Here is a 20,956-nt window from a genome sequence, read left to right on the forward strand (position 1 = left end):
TGCAGTGGAATTAGTCTCAGGCAACCAGGACAGAGAGGCAGCTCCCTGGGACCCAGGACTATCCCAGCCAGAATGTGGATGCTGGGTAGTGTGAGAAATAGTCCCAGCCTCCCCCAGGGCTGAGCTCTGCCCCATATGCTCTGATTCTCCCTCCCCAGCAAATGTGACTCTGGATCCAAGCACCGCGAGTCATGAACTCAACCTGTATGCGAATCAGAAAAGTGTAACATGGATGGAAACGTTGCAAAATTTGTGCCTGACAATCCTGAGAGATTTGATTCCATTCCCTGTGTGCTGGGCTGTGAAGGAATCACCTCAGGGAGACATTTCTGGGAGGGGCAGGGTAACAGAGACTTAAACATGGATGTTGCCAGAGAGCTCCTAAAGGGAGGATCAGGACTTTGGAGGTGAGTGGAGGTCATTCAGTGCTATCGGCTCCTCCCACTCCAGATCCTGAATATGATTCAGGAAGATTGAGATTAATCTGGACTATGAAGATGGACAAGTGACATTTTTCGATACTGATAACCAGGCCCCCAGCTGCACTTTCCTGCTGGCCTCTTTCATGGAGGAGAGAATCCACCCCTGATTCTGGATGGGTCTGGAATGATGGCTCTCACTGTGTCCCTGAGATGGCTGGTAAAATATCCCACTGGGACTGGGTATAATAGGCCAGGGGCGGCTGAGCCTCCCCAAACAGCCCAGCATGCCCCCCCCCCCACGCTCTGCCACCAGGCTTCCTCCTGCCTGCTTCCAGTTTCTGCTCTTCTGTGGCTGGAGCTGGGGGCGGTGTTTGCAAGGCCTGGGGCTGGGGTTGGGGGCACTGGGGCCATGGCTGCACTGCCCGGCACTCCGGGGCTGGGGTTGGGGCATTGCAGCTGTAGTGGAGGTGCTCTGGGCTCCGGCAGGGGAGGGGGATGGAATGGGGAGGGAGAGGGGTGAGGCCTCGGGCAGAAGGGGTGGGCCCGGGAGCTAGCCTCCCCCAGTGGCCGGTTCACCCACCTCCCATGCCACCTGGGTCATTAAATTGTCAATTCAGAGTGGGACCAGTTAGTGTACAATCATTTGAAACCTCACATTTATTTACTGTCAATAAAATGTTTAAAGTTATTTTCTTTCCACTGTTTTTAAAACCAGCTGAAATTCTTCGAGAGAATCTTTTTCATGAAAAATGTTCTCATTTTTTAGACAGCACTCCTATTTGTGGCCCAGATACTGCAAACCAAAGCTGAGTGAATTTCCCACTGGATTCAGCAAAATAAACATAAAAAGAACAGGAGTACTTGTGGCACCTTAGAGACTAACAAATTTATTAGAGCATAAGCTTTCGTGGGCTACAACCCACTTCTTCGGATGCAGAAGTATCTGTATTTTGAAGTATTATGAAGAAGTGGGTTGTAGCCCACGAAAGCTTATGCTCTAATAAATTTGTTAGTCTCTAAGGTGCCACAAGTACTCCTGTTCTTTTTGCGGATACAGACTAACACGGCTGCTACTCTGAAACCTGTCAAAATAAACATGAGTCAGTTCCAGGAAGGGAAACACCCAGTTGCTGCTGTAGGAGGGACATATTTTTGAGCACAGGAAATTGAACCTTATCCTGTTACACTGTCCTGGGGAGCTATGGCTGCAGAGAACCCCGTGGAAAGCCTCAAAGATGAAGCTACTTGTTCCATCTGTCTGGACTATTTCGAAGATCCAGTGTCTATACGCTGTGGGCACAATTTCTGCCGAGCCTGCATCACCCAGTACTGGAGGAAGTCAGATACAAACTTCTCCTGCCCTCAGTGCAGGAAAATTGTTCAGCACAGAAACTTCAAGCCAAACAGGGTGCTGGCAAATGTTGTGGAAATAGCCAAACAGCTGAGTTTACAGGCAGCAAAAGATTCAGGAGGCGAGAGAGAGTGTGAGAAACACCAGGAGGCTCTGAAACTCTTCTGTGAAGAGGATCAAAATCTAATTTGTTGGATCTGCAGAGACTCCTGGGATCACAGAGCTCACACTGTGGTTCCCATAGAAGAAGCTGCCCAAAATTACAAGGTAAGAAATCTCTGTAGCTTTGGATTTTTTGCATACATATTTCTCTTCCTTTGCTCTGATGGTTACTGTCCCCCAACTGCACTGCATATGCAAACGATGCTATAGAAGGGAAAGTTGTACTGTGAAGTGGCAAAATAGGCAGAAAGTGTAGGATTCAAAGGTGTATGATAGTGGAAAACATCTTTCGGAAGTTGGAGCCCTTTCCAATCCATTTCTCACTGGTGTGTGTGGGGGGAGGGGAACCTTTCTAGACAATTGAAGTTGTTCAGCGTAAAGTGAGGTTTGATTCACAAGCTCTTAAGGGCAATTTAGGTAATGGTGTCGCCTTCAGAGCTGCAAAGAGGAAGCTACTGCACAGAGCAAGGGTATGTCAGCACGAGCATTGCGAAGTGGCACAGCTGTGCTGCTGTAGTGTGGACACTTCCTGCAGTGGTGGAAGGAGCTCTTGTAAATCTACCTCCTTGAGAGAGGGTAGCTAGGTCAATAGGACAGCATAGTTAAGCCAACCATACTTTGCAGTGTAGACCAGCCCCACGTCCTCAAATTAGGCAGGCGATTCCAGGCTAAGGCTGCAGATGAGTTTCCTCACCAAACTTGTGAACTCAACTGATAAAAGTGCCAATTGATTAACTGAGAGGATAAGCAATTTTTAGTAAGAAATGGCAGCCTATGAGTTTAGAAGGGGTGGCATCGTCCTCCTCTTCCTCCTCCCCTCTCAGCTGTTTAGTGAGGAGTGAAGCAGGCACTACCACTATTCTTGCAAGACTCGGCTTATGCACCTGATTCCAAAAGAGGGCTTGCCACTGAGAATCCTAGGCAGAGGGAGGTGCCTTCAGGCATCTGGGCCTCAGGGCTTGTCTACACTTAGAGCACTGCAGTGGTGCAGCTGCGCCTCTGTGGTGCTTAGTGAAGACTCTACCTACGCCAACAGGAGAGCTTCTCCCAAAGGCGTAGGCACTCTACATCCCTGAGGGGCCGTAGCTACGTCAGCGGGAGAAGCCCTCTTATCGACGTAGCACTGTGTACAGTGGGAGTTCGGTCAGTGTAACTGCGTCGCTCAGGGTGTGGATTTTCGACAGCCCTGAGTGACACAGTTATACTGACATAAATTCGTAGTGTAGTCCAAGGCTTAGGCACTGAAATCCCTGAGAGAGGTGGAGCTTAGGACACACCCCTGTCCTTGGCATCTCCCATTGGCTACCTTAGGTGCCTCCCCGCCTAGCATGCTGGCTTTTGTGAATCCCATGCTTAGGTGCCTGTCTTTCCCCATGCATTGTGTAGGGATCATGTGGGCTCAGTTCAGAGTTTGTGGAGTCCACTGGCTTTCTAGGTATCTAAAAGTTAGGTGCTATAATGCTCAGAATTGCAACACCTAAGTCCCCCCTGGGAATGTAGCCTTGTGTCCCTTGCACTGCTTTCAAAATCTCAGCCTATATATTTTTTGCATACTCTTGAGTTCTTTCATCTTTGGGATTGTATGGACTTTGCTGAACATGCCAGTAGGCCAGCTTCATTTGCCATTTTTATCCACTTTTTGCTAATGTATCAAAATTGTTGTTACTGATGTGATCTACCCTTGAAAATATAAATAAAACTGGAAACAAAGAACCTAAAATGCAACCAAAGCAAAATAACGTTTCTGTTCCTAGGCTCACATTCAGAGACAACTGGAGTTTTTGAAGCAAGAGCGAGATGAGGTTCTGGATTTTAAACGGAGTGGGGAAATGAAAACCCAGAAGCTGCTGGTAAGTACTCTTGTTACTCACTGATGCAGCAGTTCTCAAGCTTTAGCAACTCGAGGACCCTCATTTTGATTTAAAAATTTTTGTGGACCCCCAAGCCCCCTTCTCAGTCCCAGGCCCCGCCCCCACTCCACCCCTTACCCCAAGGCCCCAGCACCACCCCATCTCTTCCCATCCCCTTTTCACCCCTGCTCCTCATCTTCCCTGTTTCTTTCTACCCCCTCCCCCAAGCTCACCCATCCCCACTCCTCTCCCGCCTTCCCAGCGCCTCCTGCACACTGTTAAACAGCTGTTCCCTAGCATGCAGGAGCATGCACTCGTGGACCCCCAGTGGGCCGTGGACCCCAGTTTGAGAAACGCTTCACTAATGGATATACCCCGGTCATTTCCAACAGTGTGGTTATTTTGAGTACTATCAAATTACAGTGAGTAACATGTTCCGCTCTGTATGATATTATTACTCATTTATTCCTCTTTGAAAAGTAAACTCCCTTTTGGTTTAATGGAGACACACAGAAATGTTTGATGAATAAGGCAAACAGTGGGATGGAGAAAGTGAACATAGATCACAGGGTTCTCAGTTAGGGGAACGTCTCATCCTTTGAACATTCATCAGACCTGCCGACATCACTGCAGCTCAGTAGTGATTGCAGCTGCTGTAGGACTCTCCTGCCCCCAGCGGAGCTGGTGATCCGGTGATGTCCCTGGGAGCTGCCATGGAGATGATATGAGTTCCATATCTGGTCTCAGTTCCTGGCTCCCTGGGATTCCATAGGGCTGGGAGGACTCAATGCCAACATCATAAAAATCGCCATCTCATCGACTCCTAAATATTGAGATCAGAAGGGACCATTATCACCATCCAGCCTGACCTCCTGCATGACACAGGCCTGAGAACCTCACTCAGTGATTTCTGCACCAAGCCTATGTTGGAGCTGCAGCAGATGTTTTAGAAAGACAGTCAGCTGGCCCTAATTGGCCACTTTTTTATCCATCTTAGCTGTGTGGGCAGAACATTGTTCTTGTTGCTGTATAAACTGTTCTTCTGCTAGGTGCTGTATAAACAGAGAACAAAAAGATGATCCCTGCCCCAAAGAGCTGACAGTCTAAGTGTAAAACCAGAGACAACAGCTGGCTACAGACAGATGGGGGAGCACAAGGGACCAGTGGGACAATATTGTTCAGCATGATTGGCAACGGTCTCAGCACATCAGCAGCCTAACCCTCGCCAAGTGGTTTTGTAGCCATCATGGAGCAGGAGAGTTTTAAGGAGGGTTTTTATGCAAGATAATGAGAGAGTTTTGTGGATGTTTATGGGAGCTTCTTCCAAGCATGAGGAGCAGCATGGAAGAAAGTGCAGTGAAAGATTATACATAGGCTGGGGATGGGTTGTGAAGGGCTTTGAAAGTACAGACAAGCAGCTCATGTTTGATGCAACAGAAAAAGTGGGACCTGGTGTAGGGATGCAAAGAGAGGGGTGACATGGTCAAAGCGATGGGCTAGGAAAATGACCTTTGCAGCAGCATTCTGAATGGATACAAGCAGGAAAAGATTGCAGCGATCAAGGACAGAGAGAAAGATGCTGCAGTAATCAAGACATGAGATGATGAGAGTGTAGATGAGGGTTTTAGCTGTGGAGAGGGATAGGAAATGAAACTCTAGTCTCACCTCCATAGGGGCTATATCCAGGCAAGCATGAGGCATCTTCTCATTTCAATACTATAGTGATGGTGAAGGGTTATCTCAAACGTACATTTTCTATCCAGCCTGTACATTTCTGCACCCCAAATTGCATGCATCTACTGACTACAACTGTGCCTGTGAAATGGTCTCAGCTGGTGTGGGGATGGGATTTCGCCATCTGTTCCAACAACTTGGGTTTGTCTCTGGTATTACCTAGGTACCCTGTGTTGTCAGACTCTTCCTCCTCACACCCGCTTAGCTGCAGGGTATGTCATGCCACAATCTTGAGCTCTCTGTGTAGAACACTCACATTTGAATCTCCACAAGTCTCTTGTTCTTGCATCAGGTGATTAGACAGTCAACCAGCACCTCTGCTTTCATTGACCTGCCTGGATGCAATTCTGAGTCCGATGGTCACCAATAATTTGTGTACCGCAAATTATATATCCAGAGACTTGAAAGCACAAGAATGGGTGTTAAGACATTGTGGCCCTTCATGTCTGCTTGGCTGTGCACATTTTTCTGTAGGATGCGTGTGGAGCATCACTCATAGAACTGGCTGGGAAATGGTTTTCCTATCTCCTGAATATTTTTTGAGTGTTTGAGATTTTTCCCCATGTGATGAAAAGTAAAATCTCAAAAATATTCATGAACCAAAAAATATTTTTTCCCATTTTGGGTCAATCAAATGTGTTTTGACTCAGTAATTTTGAAACATTTCATTTCAATTTTGACCTTTTTCCCCATTTTTTTAAAAAAACCTCAGTCTAAATTAGCTTAAATTTAAAATGAAAAGTCATTTTAAACCAGATTTCTTCAATCTAAAAAGTCAAAACAAAGTATTGACAATTTGGAATTTGTCTGAGTTGGGAAATCTGCCACACCTGACCCGTGTCACAAACAGTTTTGGGTTTGATAACTCTACATTTTTCAACAACAAAAAACAAAATGATTAGATGAAAAATTCCTGACCAGTTCTAATCACTGACTCCTGGCAAATGTTTTTGTGTCATTGCCTTTCTCTTTCAATCCAATTCTGAGTCACTCCTCCTCCCTCTTGTCAATTTTCCTGTTATTGGAAGGATGTGGTTTTCAGGAGGCCAGTGATAAAGGAGACAGAGGGTTAAGTATGAAAAAATAGCTCTAACCTTTATGACCAGTTTGGCCAGCTGGGAGGCGACAGAAAAATCTCCTCTTTCTATGCCAAGTGTTGAGTTGTCAGGGATTGAATGAAATGCTGCTCACTGCACACAAAGGGCTTTGTAGAATTTCATGACTCTTCCTGCTCCTCAACTGCCCTTTTCTTCTTTCACATTTGCTTATGGCAGAAACAGACAGAAACCCAGAGGCAGAAGATTGTGTCCGAATTTCAGCAAGTGCGCCAGTTAGTGGAGGAAAAACAGCGATTCCTGCTTGCCCAGCTGGATGAGATAAACAAGGACATTTTAAAGAGGCAGAACAACTATATTGCCAAAATCACAGAAGAAATATCCCGTCTTGACCACCTGATCAGTGAGCTGGAAGGGAAGTGCCAGCAGCCAGCGAGTGAATTCCTGCAGGTGAGACTGTGGATCAGAGACACCCCAGCTCCCTGCACAGGGAAGGAGAGTCTTTTAAATTGGTATTGGCATCCAGGATTATCATAGTCAAGTAAACTGTTCTATTTTCTGAATGAAGAGTAACAGATTCACAGTTGTCCTGCATAAAAGTGGACAGGTGTTTGTGGCCCAGTCTCTTCCAGGGTGGCCAGCCTTCTTCCACATGTGCGATTTTTAATTGCAAGATTTCTTATCCCACAAAATGGGTATTCCTGGAAGCTAATAGCCTTAAACTGCTGCATTCTCTGATCCCATCCTCCATTCTGCAGCACGCTGAATTGAAGTAACCCCTGGATCCTGTGTTCCTTGTTGTCACCCAGATTCTCCCTGGTAGTAAAATCCTAGAAATGAAACATACCTTGGACTCTGCATTCCAGCCCGCTGTCTGTGGGTAGCTCTCATTCACACCCCTGAGAGATATGCACACACCACTGACGGGTGGGGGAGGGCCTCTTGAAGCATTTTTGGAGAAAAGTTCACCACAAGGTCAAACGTCACACAGAGAACAGGAATCCAAGGAACTAAGATATTAAAATGAAACGAAGCTGCCAACTATGTGTAAAGTTGCTGGCTGCAGGGGACTTGGGCTGGAACTCAGACTGGGGGTGTCAAAGTGAGTCTGCCCCAGAGCAGGAGGGGTCCTCAGTGTGCAGCGTGTGGGACTGAGCTCCCTGTTCTCTCTCGCCCCTCTAGGACGTCAGAAGCACCTTGAGCATGTACGAGGCTCCTTCTCACTCCCCCTCATTCGCCACGGTTCTGGAAGGAGCTTGGACACTAGGGGCCAGATTTACAAAGGTATTGTTACCTCTTTTGGCCCTAGTGGCTGGCCAAAAACTCAGGGTCTTGTACTGTTGTTCCTGCTGGAAACAGAAACTGGAGATAGAGTCAGGTATTCCTTTGATGCAATCCTGTTTATTTACAAAATATGTACAAAGTCCTGCTTCCCCGGGGATGGGGGCGGGGGAGGGTGGGAGAGAATCCAACAACAGGAGACAGTTTCCTCACTCACAACTCCAAGCCTCTCTTAGCCAGCACTCAGCCCCGAAAGCTGGAGCTCCTCGGCTCCTTGGGGCCATGCCCCAGTGCTTGTTCAGGCTGTGTCTGGAGCTTCCTTCTCTGTCTCTCTGTGCGGTGTGTCTGTTGCTTCTCACTCACACACACACACGCACCCCTCTACCCAAAATATCCCCAGTGAATCCCTTCCACCTGTATCATTCCAATTCCTGAGTGGCCTCACATTTGTCTTTGTTCTGATGGGGACACATGCTCCTCTGTGGTTGGAGGCCCCTCTCATTTCAGCTTCCTGCTTCCATAAAGGAGTTCAGTGACTTCCTACGACTTGTCACAGTTCCAGGGTTAACGGCACCTCCATCTCTCCCGTTGCCTCCTCTAGGGCAGCCCTTTAGGTCTCAGGCCTCCAGCCATCACCTCTCTCTGGGCAGGAACCCATGTTCCTCTCTCTCCAGACCAGGGGTTTAGGCTTGCAGTCCCCTTGTAATTCATTGCACCTACCCCAGCAGGTCTGGCCTTAGTCCAGCACTGCGCTTCGCACCTTCTTAGGGGACAATGACAGGGTCACCCATGACCAGCCGGCTTGCACCCAGTGCAGTACATTTATTTTCAGACTGAGGAAACCTATCATAAAAAAACAAGCCTACACTCACCCATCTGTCATGGGGACACCTCGGCAACGTCCAGCCCTTCTAGCAGGGGTTTTCCCTCTTGGCTGCAATGTCATGTCAGTTTTTGGATCAAAATTAGGGACATTCTCAGCCAGTTCAGGCTGCCCCTTTATACCACAAACTTTTTTTTTTGTCTCCGGGGCCTCTTGAACCTGGTCTGAACCAGTCTGTGCAAAGCACCCCGGAGGTGGGACATCTCTGGAGTGGTTAACCCATCCCAGGATGGAAAGGAATTAGCCCCCACTCATTTTAGTTCTTGGGGGGAGCTCGGTTACCCTCCCCTATAGATGCAGAATACAATCCCTGGCTCACAAAGATACAGAGAACATTTACAGGTACAAAAGCTTATGAGTAATCTCATTGCACAGCTCCATATAATCATCTTTTCAAGTTTCCACGTTCCTAAGATCTTGCATCTCCCATGCAGTTATCTCAAAGGACGGGTAGCAGTTGCATTTACCAGCTCCAGTGAGGTTTAACCCAGGTTATTACAGTATTTAGCCTATAGCTGTGTAGATGGTGCTTAGTGGGACTTTCAGAAGCTGCTAGCTATGGGGAACTGCAGACAGCTAGTGATGGCCAAGTGAGTCCCCTCTGAGCAGGAGGGGTTCCCAGTGACTAGCATGTGGGACTGAGCTCTCTTTTCTCTCTCTCTCTCTCTCCTTTCTAGGACATCACAAGTGCCTGGAGCGAGTACATGGCTCCTTCTCACTCTGCCTCCTTCTTGTCGACTCTGGAAGGGGTTTGGACAGCAGGGGCCAAATTTGTACAGGTATTTAGTCATCTGAATGTGCAGCTAGATGCTCACTGGGACTTTCAAAAGCTGCTAGCTACAGAGAATGGCATGTGCAGCTCAACTAGTGATGCCAAGGGGGTCCCCTCCAGCACAGGAGGGGTCCCCAGTGTGGGGCACGTGGGACTGAACTCCCTTTTTTCTCTCTCCCTCTTCTAGGACATCAGAAGCACCTTGAGTGGGTAAGTGGCTGCTGCTCGCTCCCCCAAGAGGATGTTTCCATTTTGCAGGGTGTGACACAAAATATTTTTTTACTCTTGAATATTTTCCACACAACTGATTTTCAGTTAAAAACATTGGAATTTTGAATATCTGTTTTACTCCCACCCGTATCTTGTCTCCTTTTATTTCTTTTTTCTTTTTCGTAACCTAGTGCCATAAAACAAATGATGTCCAAGGTTGTGACTGGTTTGTTCATTTCTCAGTTTTTCTTTCCTTTTTCCCTTTGATGACACTTTTCAAAACTTCTCCATCTTGGGCAGTGCTACAGAGTGGCAGAGCTAGTGGAATCGGACAGGAATCTTTGGGGATTGTTGCTCAAATCCTGCAGTTTGCCTCCCTGTCTCACACTTTTCCCATCCTCCTTAGATACAGTAAGCGTAGGCTGGCTGTGTCTGGATCCAGAGTTGCATTCACTGGGGAGAGACGGAGAGCAGCAGGCACTGGCTGGGGTTTTCTGCTCAGTGTTCCCACCTGGTTCCCTAATTTTTAACTTTTAACCCCTCTCCTGTTCTTGTTCTCTTCTTCGTTGTCCCCAGTACTTGTCTTTGGGGAGAGACAGAGAATAAGACATAAGGGGCAGAGCTCAGCCCTGCGGGAGGGTTTGATAATGTCAGTGACTGAATCTGCCCCAGCTGGAGAGTGATTCAGGGAATCTCCTTCCTCCAGGATTTACCCAGCTCTGACTGGGGAGCAGCTCTGAGATCTCAGCATAGTGCAGGGAGATTCCCTCACCGACAGAGACGGGTCAGTGCCAGAGTGAAAGGATCAGCTGAGCCAGGCCTGAGACTCAGAATCTGTCCCCGCCTGAGCCCACCTCTCCTCTCTGGGGCATATGGGAACCCTGGTATCACAGGGGAGCCCCATCAGATTGTTGTGGAAACTATCGCCCGCTCATTGTTTAGTGGGTACATGCACATCCCCTTAAAATGTCTCCTCCTTGCATCTTGCTGCTTTCCATGCCGTACACCAGACAGTTCAGCTGGCTGAATTTCTTCATGCAGGAAATTAGTCCACCAAAAAGTGTCCTCCATCTTAAAATGGCCTCTCATTTTGGATTTCAAAACTCTCCAAACTTTGGAAGAGCTACAGAGTTTCATTTTTCTTGTAGCTTTTCCAAAGCTGAGGAAGATTTGAAAAACTAGATTGGCAAATGGAAAATAAAATAAAATAGGGGAGGAAAACACATGCCAAAAAACCTAGACATCATTCAGCAAATTGCATTCAGCATAGGCGCCAACTCCGTGGGCCCTGGAGCATCCCTGGGGGAAAATTAGTGGGTGCTCCCCATACCCCCAGCCCCACCTCCTCCTCCCTCCCTGAGCATGCCGTGTCCCTGCTCCTCCACCTACCTCCCAGCGTTTCCCACCCGGCCACCGCCAAACAGCTGTTTGGCAGAGTTAGCACGCTTGGGGTGGGGGGGAAGGAGCAGGAACATGGCGCACTCAGGGGAGGAGGTGGGGCCAGGGCAGGGACTTTGGGGAAGGGGTTGGAATGGGGGCAGGGAAGGGCTGGGAAGAGGCGGGACAGGGGCAGGGCAGGGGCGGGGCCTCATGGAAGGGGTGGAGTGGGGGCGGGGCGGGAGGCGGGGGGTGTCGAGCACCCACGGGAAAGAGGGGAAATCCACGCCTATGGCATTCAGTGGTATAAGGTTAAAAAAGGAGAGAGAAAGGAGCGAATGGGGGAACAAAACCCAGAACAAATAAAAAGAAAATTGTAATTTTGAAAGTCGCTTAGGTGCGTTTTTTTAAATTTTACCCACAAACACAATTAAAAAAAAAGTTTTTTAGAGATAGTTTTCTAGAGATGGTTTGGAGAACAACTGCTCACTAGGAAAGATCAGGGACTGCAACTGTATGAGGGGGTGGGGGATTCCTTGCTTCCAACCTTTCTCCTTTTGATCTCACAAGTGAGAGACAGGTGCAGGGTGTCTCCTCAAGCTTTGATGTATTTCGATTGAACAATCCAATGATGATGAATTTTGCGGGTCATTTTCTCTAGAGGCAGACAGAGGACGTTTGAGAATCCAGTGAATCTTTCTCCTGAATTTAAATGGGGCAGCTGGGATTTCTCTGAAAAGACCAGAATTCTGCACAACATTCTGAAGAACTTCAAAGGTAAAAAAATCTGGGGCTTTCCTAGGAAGTGAAGACAAGAGCTGCAGGTAAAGATTTGTTTGTGGCGATGAAAAGCGATCTGCCCCGATGGGTAGTTTACCATTTGTTAGTGTCTGATAATATTCTGTGCTGGTTACAGCAGGACACAGAGGGTTAAATCTTGGTTCTGTTGAAGTCAATGGCAAAACTTCTACTGATTATAATGGGACCAGGATTTTACCCAGAGACTTTAATATCAGCTGAGAGAGACTTGGGAGCAGTTTGCCTTCACCTGCTGGAACTGAAGATGTCATGGAAAATGTGCTGTCACTCTGAGTGAGTGGGTAGATGGAGGGAAGCTGTAGCATTTTGATTAGTAGACATTGTAGTATTTTTATAACACCTGGGGACCCCAGCCAAGATCAGGGCCCCGGTGTGTGTACACACAGCAAGAGACAATCCCTGCCCCAAAGAGCTTCCAGTCTCACTAGGCACAACAGACAAAGGGTGGCCGGTGGCAATGACCTGCCCAAGCTCAAAGAGCAGAGCTGGGAAAGAGGGATAACATACAAGCAGACTGACAGTGATGGGCTGCATATGTCCTGGGATTGCCACCAGGGTTTTCCTGTTTGTTTCTCTTCTCTCTCAAGTGAGGTTGTGTTGGGGGAGAATTAACTAAACGGAGAGATGAAGGGGGGATGCTGCAGGGGTCAGAGGAAAAGGAGAAGAGAGAGGGAAGTTGGGTAGCATGGGGAGCAGGTGTGGAGTCTGGCTGAAGTGAGGGGACTGTGAGGGAGGCAACAGGAGAAAGTTTCAGTGACCAGCCAGGCAGCGGAGGGGAAAGACTGTCCAGACTTGACACTGTAAAGAAAAAAGGTGTGCGAGGAGGAGGGGAACAATCAGATGCTGACGACACAACACCCCGGACAGCCTGGCGGTGGGGATTAAATGTGGCACCTCTGGAGCTGATAGAATGAGTTTCTGCAGCCTGAGCTCAGAGATTCAGCTTTCTTAGCTGCTGTTGTAGCAGGATCATCAACCTCTGTATGTGGCCCAGCCACCACTTGAAGGTGATAGGGAGCCATACTGTGTGGGTGGTACCATCAGCTAGCCTGCCCTGATCTCTGCACTGACAGAGCTGTCCAGCTATTTGATGTCAGAAGATAGGGGCTTGGTAATGTCTATAGAATTCGACAGAGTAGCTTCTTTGAATGTTAGTGAAGGGGTCTGGGCCACCACCCCTCCACCAATATGATCCTGTTTGTCAGTGTACTCAGCTGCTATGTATTGTCCAGATTCCTACCTTCTGAGCTCTCTTGGGCAAGGAACTGTTCACATGAAGCCTAATACAAAGGGCCCTAATTCCCTATTGGGGTCCTCAGGCCTGACCACATGAGAAGTAATAATTAATAAACAATTACTAATAAGGATAGCTCTGTCTGCATCTCCCCCAAAAGTTATATTAAATCACAAAACGATTGTCACCTACTGATCAAATCCTGAGATCTCCTCTCTCTCTCACCTTTTTCATCCTCTAGAGACTCTGGTGTCAGAATGGAGGCTGGACAAAGGTAATTCCTGGGGGCAATGGGGAGTGGGGACAGTTGCATGTGAATGTTATCCTGAACTGAGGATAAATAATAATGATTTGTGTCTCCCTGGATTTTCTGGTAGAAAAACAAGCGTAAAAATTAAATAAAGCAAAAAGTAGGAAACAATATCATGTGCACCAGACATTTTTCAGCTAGCTCTAATTAAAAACAAACACAAGATAATCAACCCAATTAGGAAATTCATATCATAGAATATCAGGGTTGGAAGGGACCTCAGGAGGTCATCTAGTCCAACCCCCTGCTCAAAGCAGGACTAATCCCCAGACAGATTTTTGCCCTAGATCCCTAAATGGCCCCCTCAAGGATTGAACTCACAACCCTGGGTTTAGCAGGCCAATGCTCAAACCACTGAGCTATCCCTCCTCCCCAATTAATCTAACACTTTTTGGCGAGATGCCCTCTTGAGAGTGGATGGTGGGAAGAGATTAAAATTCAACTGGCCAGATTCCTCTAGTCAAGATCTGAACCACAGGATCAAACTTCTGAACGTTGCCACTCTGTTTTAAAAGTGATTAAATGTTGAAATGGAAATGGCAGCGTGGAAGCCTGAGCTGAGTTGAACTGTGGCTCTGAGGAACCTTAGGAAATTTGCTAGGCTACTAGTAAAAATTCACAGCTCACCGACGTGACACAAGTGAACCCCCCAGCACAGACTCCCACATGGAGTGAGGTCCACAGGAGTGAAGGTCCCCTCCCCCCAAGCTTCTGCAGCTGCTGTGAACCTCATAAGACACTCCAGGTACTCGCAACCTTCCAATACATTCCATGGGGCCTGCCAGTCATGGCAGGTACTGAGGAGCTTGCTATGGTTCCCCAGGGGGTTATGTACTTTTCTAGGCACTGAGGATGAACGTCCTTACATATTCCTAGGGTTTCCTCCTGAGGCTCCTCAAGACCTGCTTCATCAGCTCAGGCAGTTTAGGCATCAGCATAGCTGTGGTCACCTGTTGGGCTGACAGGTCCTGGAGCTCCAAGCACTGACTCAGGACTGAGTCAGGAAAACACTGAAACCCATGCTTCAGTCCAGCCTTATTCAGGAAATGGCCTGCTTCATTTAAGCACCTGCTTAAGTTCTCTCCTGAACAGGGGTGCTTGACTTCTCTGATGGGCTCTAGCATGATGGGGCCCTGCATCTGTGGTCCTTCATTCCCCTTTGCCAAGCCAGACGTGGGGAAAGATGCTTGAGAGGGTCCAAGACTCAGTTCAGCATCACAATGGCAAACTTTTAGGTGCTTGGGGAAAAAAGCCCTGCAATTCCCAAAGCCTGGCTTGGGCACCGAGTGAATGGAGAGAGATGGGTGCCTAAGAATGCCATGCTCCAAAGCCAGGTGGGTAGGCTAGCCCCTGGGGGAGGCTGATGAGAGGGGGGGTGTCCTAAGCCCCACCCCCTCACAGAGATAAGCGAAGTCCAGGCTGCAGGGAGGCCCCATCTCTGCTTGTGATTCTCAGGCCGGGAACCTCCTTGGAGTTAGGCGCCATATCCTCTTTTAGCAAGAAGCCGAGCAGGCGCCTAAAGTCACTCGCCTACGTTTTTCAGAGTAAAAGTTCCCTAGTCACCATGTTTCCATCTCTATGTGTGCACACTGCTGTCCCCCTATGGGCCTCCAGCTGCCCGTCTCCTCCCTCAGCCCCAGAGCTATTCTCAGAGAGAGGTAAAAGAGGCATTCCGCTGCCTAACTCACATGCAGGGCCTGATCCAATAGGTGTGCGCAGAGGCTACCTTCTGGAGCTGACACCATTCCAAATCTGGCTGGTGGTGGTATCAGCAGCAGCTGCTTTATATCTTTTAGCCCAGTGGCTGGTGCACTCGCCTGGGAGCTGGGAAACCCCAGTTCAAGTCCACCTTTCTATTGGACGGGGAGAAAGGAGTTGAACAGGGTCTCTCACAGGAGCAGCAGAAACTAGGCAGCTATGGATCTTTTACTCTGAAAAAAGTAGGTGCTGCATGACTTTAGGTGTCTACAGCATTTGACAGGGAATTTGGGGCAGTGCCGTGGAATCAAAATTGAGACTTAGGTGCCTAATTCCTTTTGAGCATCGAGCCCCACATCACTATTCCAGGGACTCCCAAGACTTTGCGTGGGGGCGAACGCCACAAAGGGTCAGGGTGCACTGTGCGCTGTCAGGCAGGAAGTGATGGGTGCAGGAGGAAAAGATTCGGAGTCTCAGGCCTGGCGTGGCCAATCCTTTTGCTGTCACTGACCCATCCTTGCAGTGACTGTCCCCTGCACTTTGATGAGATCTCAGAGCTGCCTCTATTCAGAGCTGAGTAAATCCTAGAGGAAGGAGATTCCCTGAGTCACTCTCCAGCTGGGGCAGATTCTGTCACTGGCACGATCAACCCCTCCCCCACGGCTGAGCTCTGCCTCTGATACTCTGATTTTCTCTCTCATTCTCTCTCCAGAAAATGTGACGCTGGATCCAGACACAGGAAATCCCTGGCTCATTGTGTCTGAGGATCAGAAAGGCATGAGATGGCAGAATCCATACAACAATTTCAGAGTAGAAGATTTATCGTTTCTCCCTGTCCTGGGCTGTGAGGCATTCACCTCGGGCAGACATTACTGGGAGGTGGAGTTGAAGGAGGGGGGGAACGTGCGTCTAGGGGTCGCCAGAGAGTCTGTGAAGAGAATGGGAAAGGTCAGCTTGAAGCCCAAAGCGGGGGTCTGGGCTATAGAGCAGTTGGGGCCCTATTACCAAGCTTTCACCTCCCCTATTACCAACTTGTCTCTGAGTCGGAGCCCCAGAAAGATCGGGGTCTATCTGGACTATGAAGGGGGGCAGGTGACATTTTATGATGCTGATACCAAGGCCCTGATCTTCGCGTTCCCACCAACCTCTTTCACTGGGCAAAGAATTCGCCCTTTCTTCTTTCTTTTTGGTGTAAACTCCCAGCTCAGACTGTGTCCCTGAGACGTCCAGAGTTTGGGGGAGGATATCAGAAAACCCCATCAGCACCTATGAAACGAGCTTCTCTAATCTCTGCCCTCTCTGATCCTGAACGAGTCCCATGTTCCTGCAGAGACATCGAAACTGCAGACAGGCCAGGAAAGACCATGCCAGTGTAACCCACTGATCAGTACATGTCACATGCCCCCCTCTTGGTCTGAGCTGCAGAGGATGTGACTCTGTTACAGTGGCTGGCTGTAGAGGCTGGCTGCTTAGCTCACGCTGCAGTGACTCAGGTGTCTGGATTTAGAGAGTCCTGGTTCAATGCCCAGTGTGCTGGCCAAGATGGGGCTATTATACCGATATTGCAGCAGGCCTCTCCTGTCTGTCTGTGGTGTTCAGTGGGACCATGGCAGACTTCCAGAGAGTGAGGGGGAAGCTGCTTGCAAAGCTGTAGGGGAATCCCCAGGGCTCAGGCACCTCATCAAAAGGCCTGTCTTGCTCTGGGGAAGAAACCAACTCTCACTTTCCCCGGTAATTGTTGAACCCATTGTAACATGGGCCAGGTCCTCAAAGGTACATAGGTGCCTACCTACCATTGATTGCAGTGGGAGTTAGGTGCCTAAATACCTTTGAGGATCTGGGGCCTGGTCTCTGATTCTGGAGACTAAAATACTCTGCTTCACAAACAGACCGAAACCAGCCCCCAGAATTGGGGCTTGATTTATTTTAGCTCCCATTAGGCACCTAAATAAGAGGCCAGATTTTCAAAAGAGTTTAGCCAGAAGTTTCCACCTCCCAGTTGGTCTCATTGAGAATTAACTGGTTGCTTCATTAGGTGCTTAAATGGGAGAAGAGCTGTTTGGAAAAGCCAGCTCCAGTTGTGGTGACTGAGGCCTGTAAAATCTGGCCTGCTGTGACTTGTATCTAGAGCTGACTGAAACATGTCAAATGAAAATGTTCTGCAATGGTCAGGCCTCCCCTCTGCCATGCTGGTGTTCAGTCTGTTCCAGGGGACATGCCGCACACTGCGTTCATGCAGACCTTACCATTCTGCCTTCTTGTTTCATTGGGGTCTCAAATAAAGTCATTTTGACTGAAAATACAGGGTTGCTTCTTACGTATGGAAAAATCTAAAACCCACGAGGAGGGGTTTGTAAAACAACACTGAAGACTCAAAGAAAATCTAGAGCTTTTCATGTTGTGACTGTTCAGCGCAGAGCTCACCGGCCTAGGAGGTGCCTAGCAATGGGAGGGACTGGGATTCTTCTCGCAAGGCTCACACAAACTGGGAGGGTGAGGGAAACAATGCAGCTTACATGATGATCTGCTCAGCAGAAATGGAGGCAAGAATTTCCATCCTGCTTTGAACCAGGCTGAGATCCCAGCACATTCCACAGGGGCTCCTGAGTAGACACCACGTGGACTTTCAGCCATTGCCCACAAGAAGACCCTCTATGCCCCGCTAGTGATTCAACCTTCCCAATCCAGTTTTGAAATGATGCATACTGAAAGTTCACATGCGCTTCTTTCTTTGACAACATTCAGGGGAAGACAAAGATCCAGATCTCATATCACAATCACAGTTCTGAGCAACTCTCACACTGATCTCCTCATATCACAAGCACAGCTCTGAGAACCTCTCACACTCATCCCCAGGTCTCCTCATATCAGAGGTACAGCTCAGAGAACATCTCACACTAATCCCCAGATCTCATATCACAGTCACAGCTCTGAGAAACTCCCCACAGTAATCCCCAGATCTATATCACTGTCACACCTTTCAGAAACTTCTCACACTGATCTCCATATCTCCTCATTTCATAATCTCAGCTCTGAGAATCTCTCACACTAAACCCAGATCTCCCCGTACCACAGCAGAACTCATTATGCTATTCCTGAGATCTCCTCATATCACAGTTACATAGGGTTACCATATTGCAGTCCTGGAAAAAGAGGACACTCCAAGGGGCCCCGACTCCGCCCCAACTCCACCCCCGGCCCTGCCCCAACTCCGCCCCTTCCCCGCCCCAACTCCGCCCCTTCTCCAAAGTCCCTGCCCTGACTCTGCCCCCTCCCCTGAACGCTCCGCCCCCTACTCTTCCCCCTCCCCTGCTTCCCGCGAATCAAATGTTCAGAGAACGGAGTGGTCTCTAGTAGTCAAAGACCCTTCTTCCCCGTCCCCTCCAGTCTATGTCTATCCTATTGCTGTCTAACCCGCCCCAGCTCCTCATCTGATTTCAACTGCCCCCCACTACCGCTCTGGATTCCTTGTCCCAGTTTCCTGGTCCTGTCTCACTCTCCTCTCTCCCCGCCCCCATCCCTCAGATGGGATGTTCGCTCCAGATTGGCAAAATTATAAGGCTTCCCAACATTTCAACACTTCCCATTCTAAATTTTCGGTTGCTTAACTATAGGCTAGTTCTGCCTACAACAAAGCATATTCAGAACCTCTGATTAAAGGGATTATAAGTGTAGCAACCTCCATCATAACTAGTCACCAAAGATTGAACCTGAGCCATCCAGACTTAAAAGCATGAGCTTCTACTACTTGAGTTCAAGCTATAACTCCCTTAGCTGGTAGCTATAGAGTTATCCTCTAAAAATCCACCACAGGAGGGCACAAAACACATGTTGGACAGTGAATTACAAAAGTGCCAAATATTATTATTAGACCTGCAATACTTTTCACAATGAACATCAACGGGGGATAAACTGGGAGTTTAAGAATATTTGGAAAACAATTTTAGAATAACATTCAGTGCTGTGGTTTAAAAGAAAAAAAACCTGTTAAAACTCATAACTTAGCAGCATTCAGTGTTTGAAAAAAAACAACTTCTAGGAGGGATACAAGTTAAGAATGTTGAAACAGGAAGATGTTATGCTTAGTTACCACTTGGGCAAGGCGGCGTGCTATGTAATACTTGCAAGATTTCACTGTAATGTTTTACAATATATAGCAGCGCAATGCTGATTCCATTGATATTGTTGAGCAATTCATGCTGATTTTATTTCAGCCCACATCTTAATAGTTTTGAATACAAGATCACAATTTTCAGCTCAGTTGGTCTGAACATGCAGAGCTTTAAAATTGCTATACTCTAAACTGTATATTAACTACAATTTTATAAACCTGCATGTCAGAGAACTGTGTACCACTACTACTAGACAGTGGCACAAGGCAATTCAGTGTGAATCACAGAAATGTAGGACTGGAAGGGACATCAACAGGTCATCTAGTCAAACCCCTGCACTGAGGCAGGACTGAGTAATAACAACTAGACCATCCTTGACAGGTGTTTGTCTAACCTCTTAAAAAACTCCAATGACTGCTATTCCATAACCTCTCTAGGTAATTTGTCCAGTGCTTAACTACCTTTACAGTTAGGAAGTTTTTCCTAATGTCTAACCTAAATCTCCCTTGCTACAATTTAAGCCTGTTGCTTCTTTTTCCTGCATGTCCTGAGTGGGACGGGGGTGAGTCCAGGCAGTGGGATTGGGGGGAGGGAGGTCGAGGAAGTCGGTGGGTGTGTGGGGATGGACCAGGGGAAGCAGGGTGGAGGAACTGAGGGGGACAGGACTGGGAGAGTCGGGGAGCTGAGGGGGATGGGACAGGAGTGGGATGGGGGGAGTAGGGTAGGGGCTGAGGGGAGCATGAATGGGACAGTGTAGAGAGCTGTGTAGAGTGGGGCGGGGCGGGGGAGACAATGGGGCTGGGCTGGGGAGGGTCGGGGAGTTGGGGAGAGGGACAGGGTCTGGAGGGGATGAGAGAGGGGAGCAGGACTGGAATGGGGGGAAGTTGAGGGGGTGGGACAGCAGAGGGAGTGATGGGGGTGGGATGACGGGGGAGGCTGAAGAAGAGATTTGGGGTAGGGCAGGGACTGAGGGCGTAGGTTTGGGGTGGGAGGTACAGAGGGAACTGCGGGGGAGGCTGAGGGAACAGGGTCAGGGTGGGGGCTGAGGGCAGTGGGTCGGGTCTACACTGGCACCTCTCAGCATTGCTGTGCCGGGCGGCAGACCTGCGCCAGCGCTACCCTGGCAATGGAAGAGTCCTCAGTGGAAATGCAGACTTCATGACACAGACCCTCCTCGTCACTTCAAACCTGATGCTGCTCTGGTCAGTCGCTAGGCTCTTGTCACTTTCAAACCCATGCAGGGTATCTGGCAATTTTTCAGTTCTCAGGTTAAGAAAAGCCTCTGCATTTTGTGAGGGCTTCAGCATTCACATTCCTACTTCACAAACTGTCTGCCTGACACATTGCTCCCAGGGCATTCATCTTTATTCATTATCGGCAGGTCCATCAGACTAACGAGCAACACAGGGGGAGGCAACACAATGGTGTCAAGGATTTTTAATTTTTCAAACCACTTTGGCCTCAACAGGGATAACAGCAAATCTGGACAGAGCAGATGGGTGTCAGGATGGGTTTGGGTATTTATTTATTTATTTCTTTAAGTGAAAATGTTTGGGTCTGAGCAAAGGCTGCAAACTTCCCTTTGGAAACCTCTGCTGATCTTTTGCCCCAGGGGCTAACGACAGCCTGGAATCTGGGACAGATTTCCACATCCATGCAGGGTGAGATGATCGGGGGGGGGGGGGG

General features: G+C 48.5%; 1 protein-coding gene across 1 annotated transcript; it reads left to right on the forward strand.

Annotated features, from left to right (window-relative positions):
* The first annotated feature begins 1,614 nt into the window (after positions 1–1,614).
* LOC112120060 (zinc finger protein RFP-like) lies at positions 1,615–16,379 on the forward strand. The gene is made up of 7 exons (XM_026654517.1): positions 1,615–2,040; positions 3,690–3,785; positions 6,794–7,024; positions 9,698–9,720; positions 11,759–11,874; positions 13,392–13,424; positions 15,871–16,379. The coding sequence occupies exons 1-7, from the start codon at positions 1,624–1,626 to the stop codon at positions 16,377–16,379; spliced, it is 1,425 nt and encodes a 474-aa protein (XP_026510302.1). The 5' UTR covers positions 1,615–1,623.
* Positions 16,380–20,956: the final 4,577 nt, after the last annotated feature.

The sequence above is a fragment of the Terrapene carolina genome, unplaced genomic scaffold (assembly GCF_002925995.2).
Source record: "Terrapene carolina triunguis isolate 2854851 unplaced genomic scaffold, T_m_triunguis-2.0 Scaffold192, whole genome shotgun sequence".
Classification (NCBI taxonomy): domain Eukaryota; kingdom Metazoa; phylum Chordata; order Testudines; family Emydidae; genus Terrapene; species Terrapene triunguis.

Excerpts from the sequence above, each read along its gene's own strand:
- LOC112120060 (XM_026654517.1), top strand. The coding sequence starts at position 1,624 with ATGGCTGCAGAGAACCCCGTGGAAAGCCTCAAAGATGAAGCTACTTGT. Across the intron at positions 2,041-3,689 it reads AAGCTGCCCAAAATTACAAG|GCTCACATTCAGAGACAACT; the intron begins GTAAGAAATCTC and ends TTCTGTTCCTAG. Across the intron at positions 7,025-9,697 it reads CAGCGAGTGAATTCCTGCAG|GACATCAGAAGCACCTTGAG; the intron begins GTGAGACTGTGG and ends TCCCTCTTCTAG.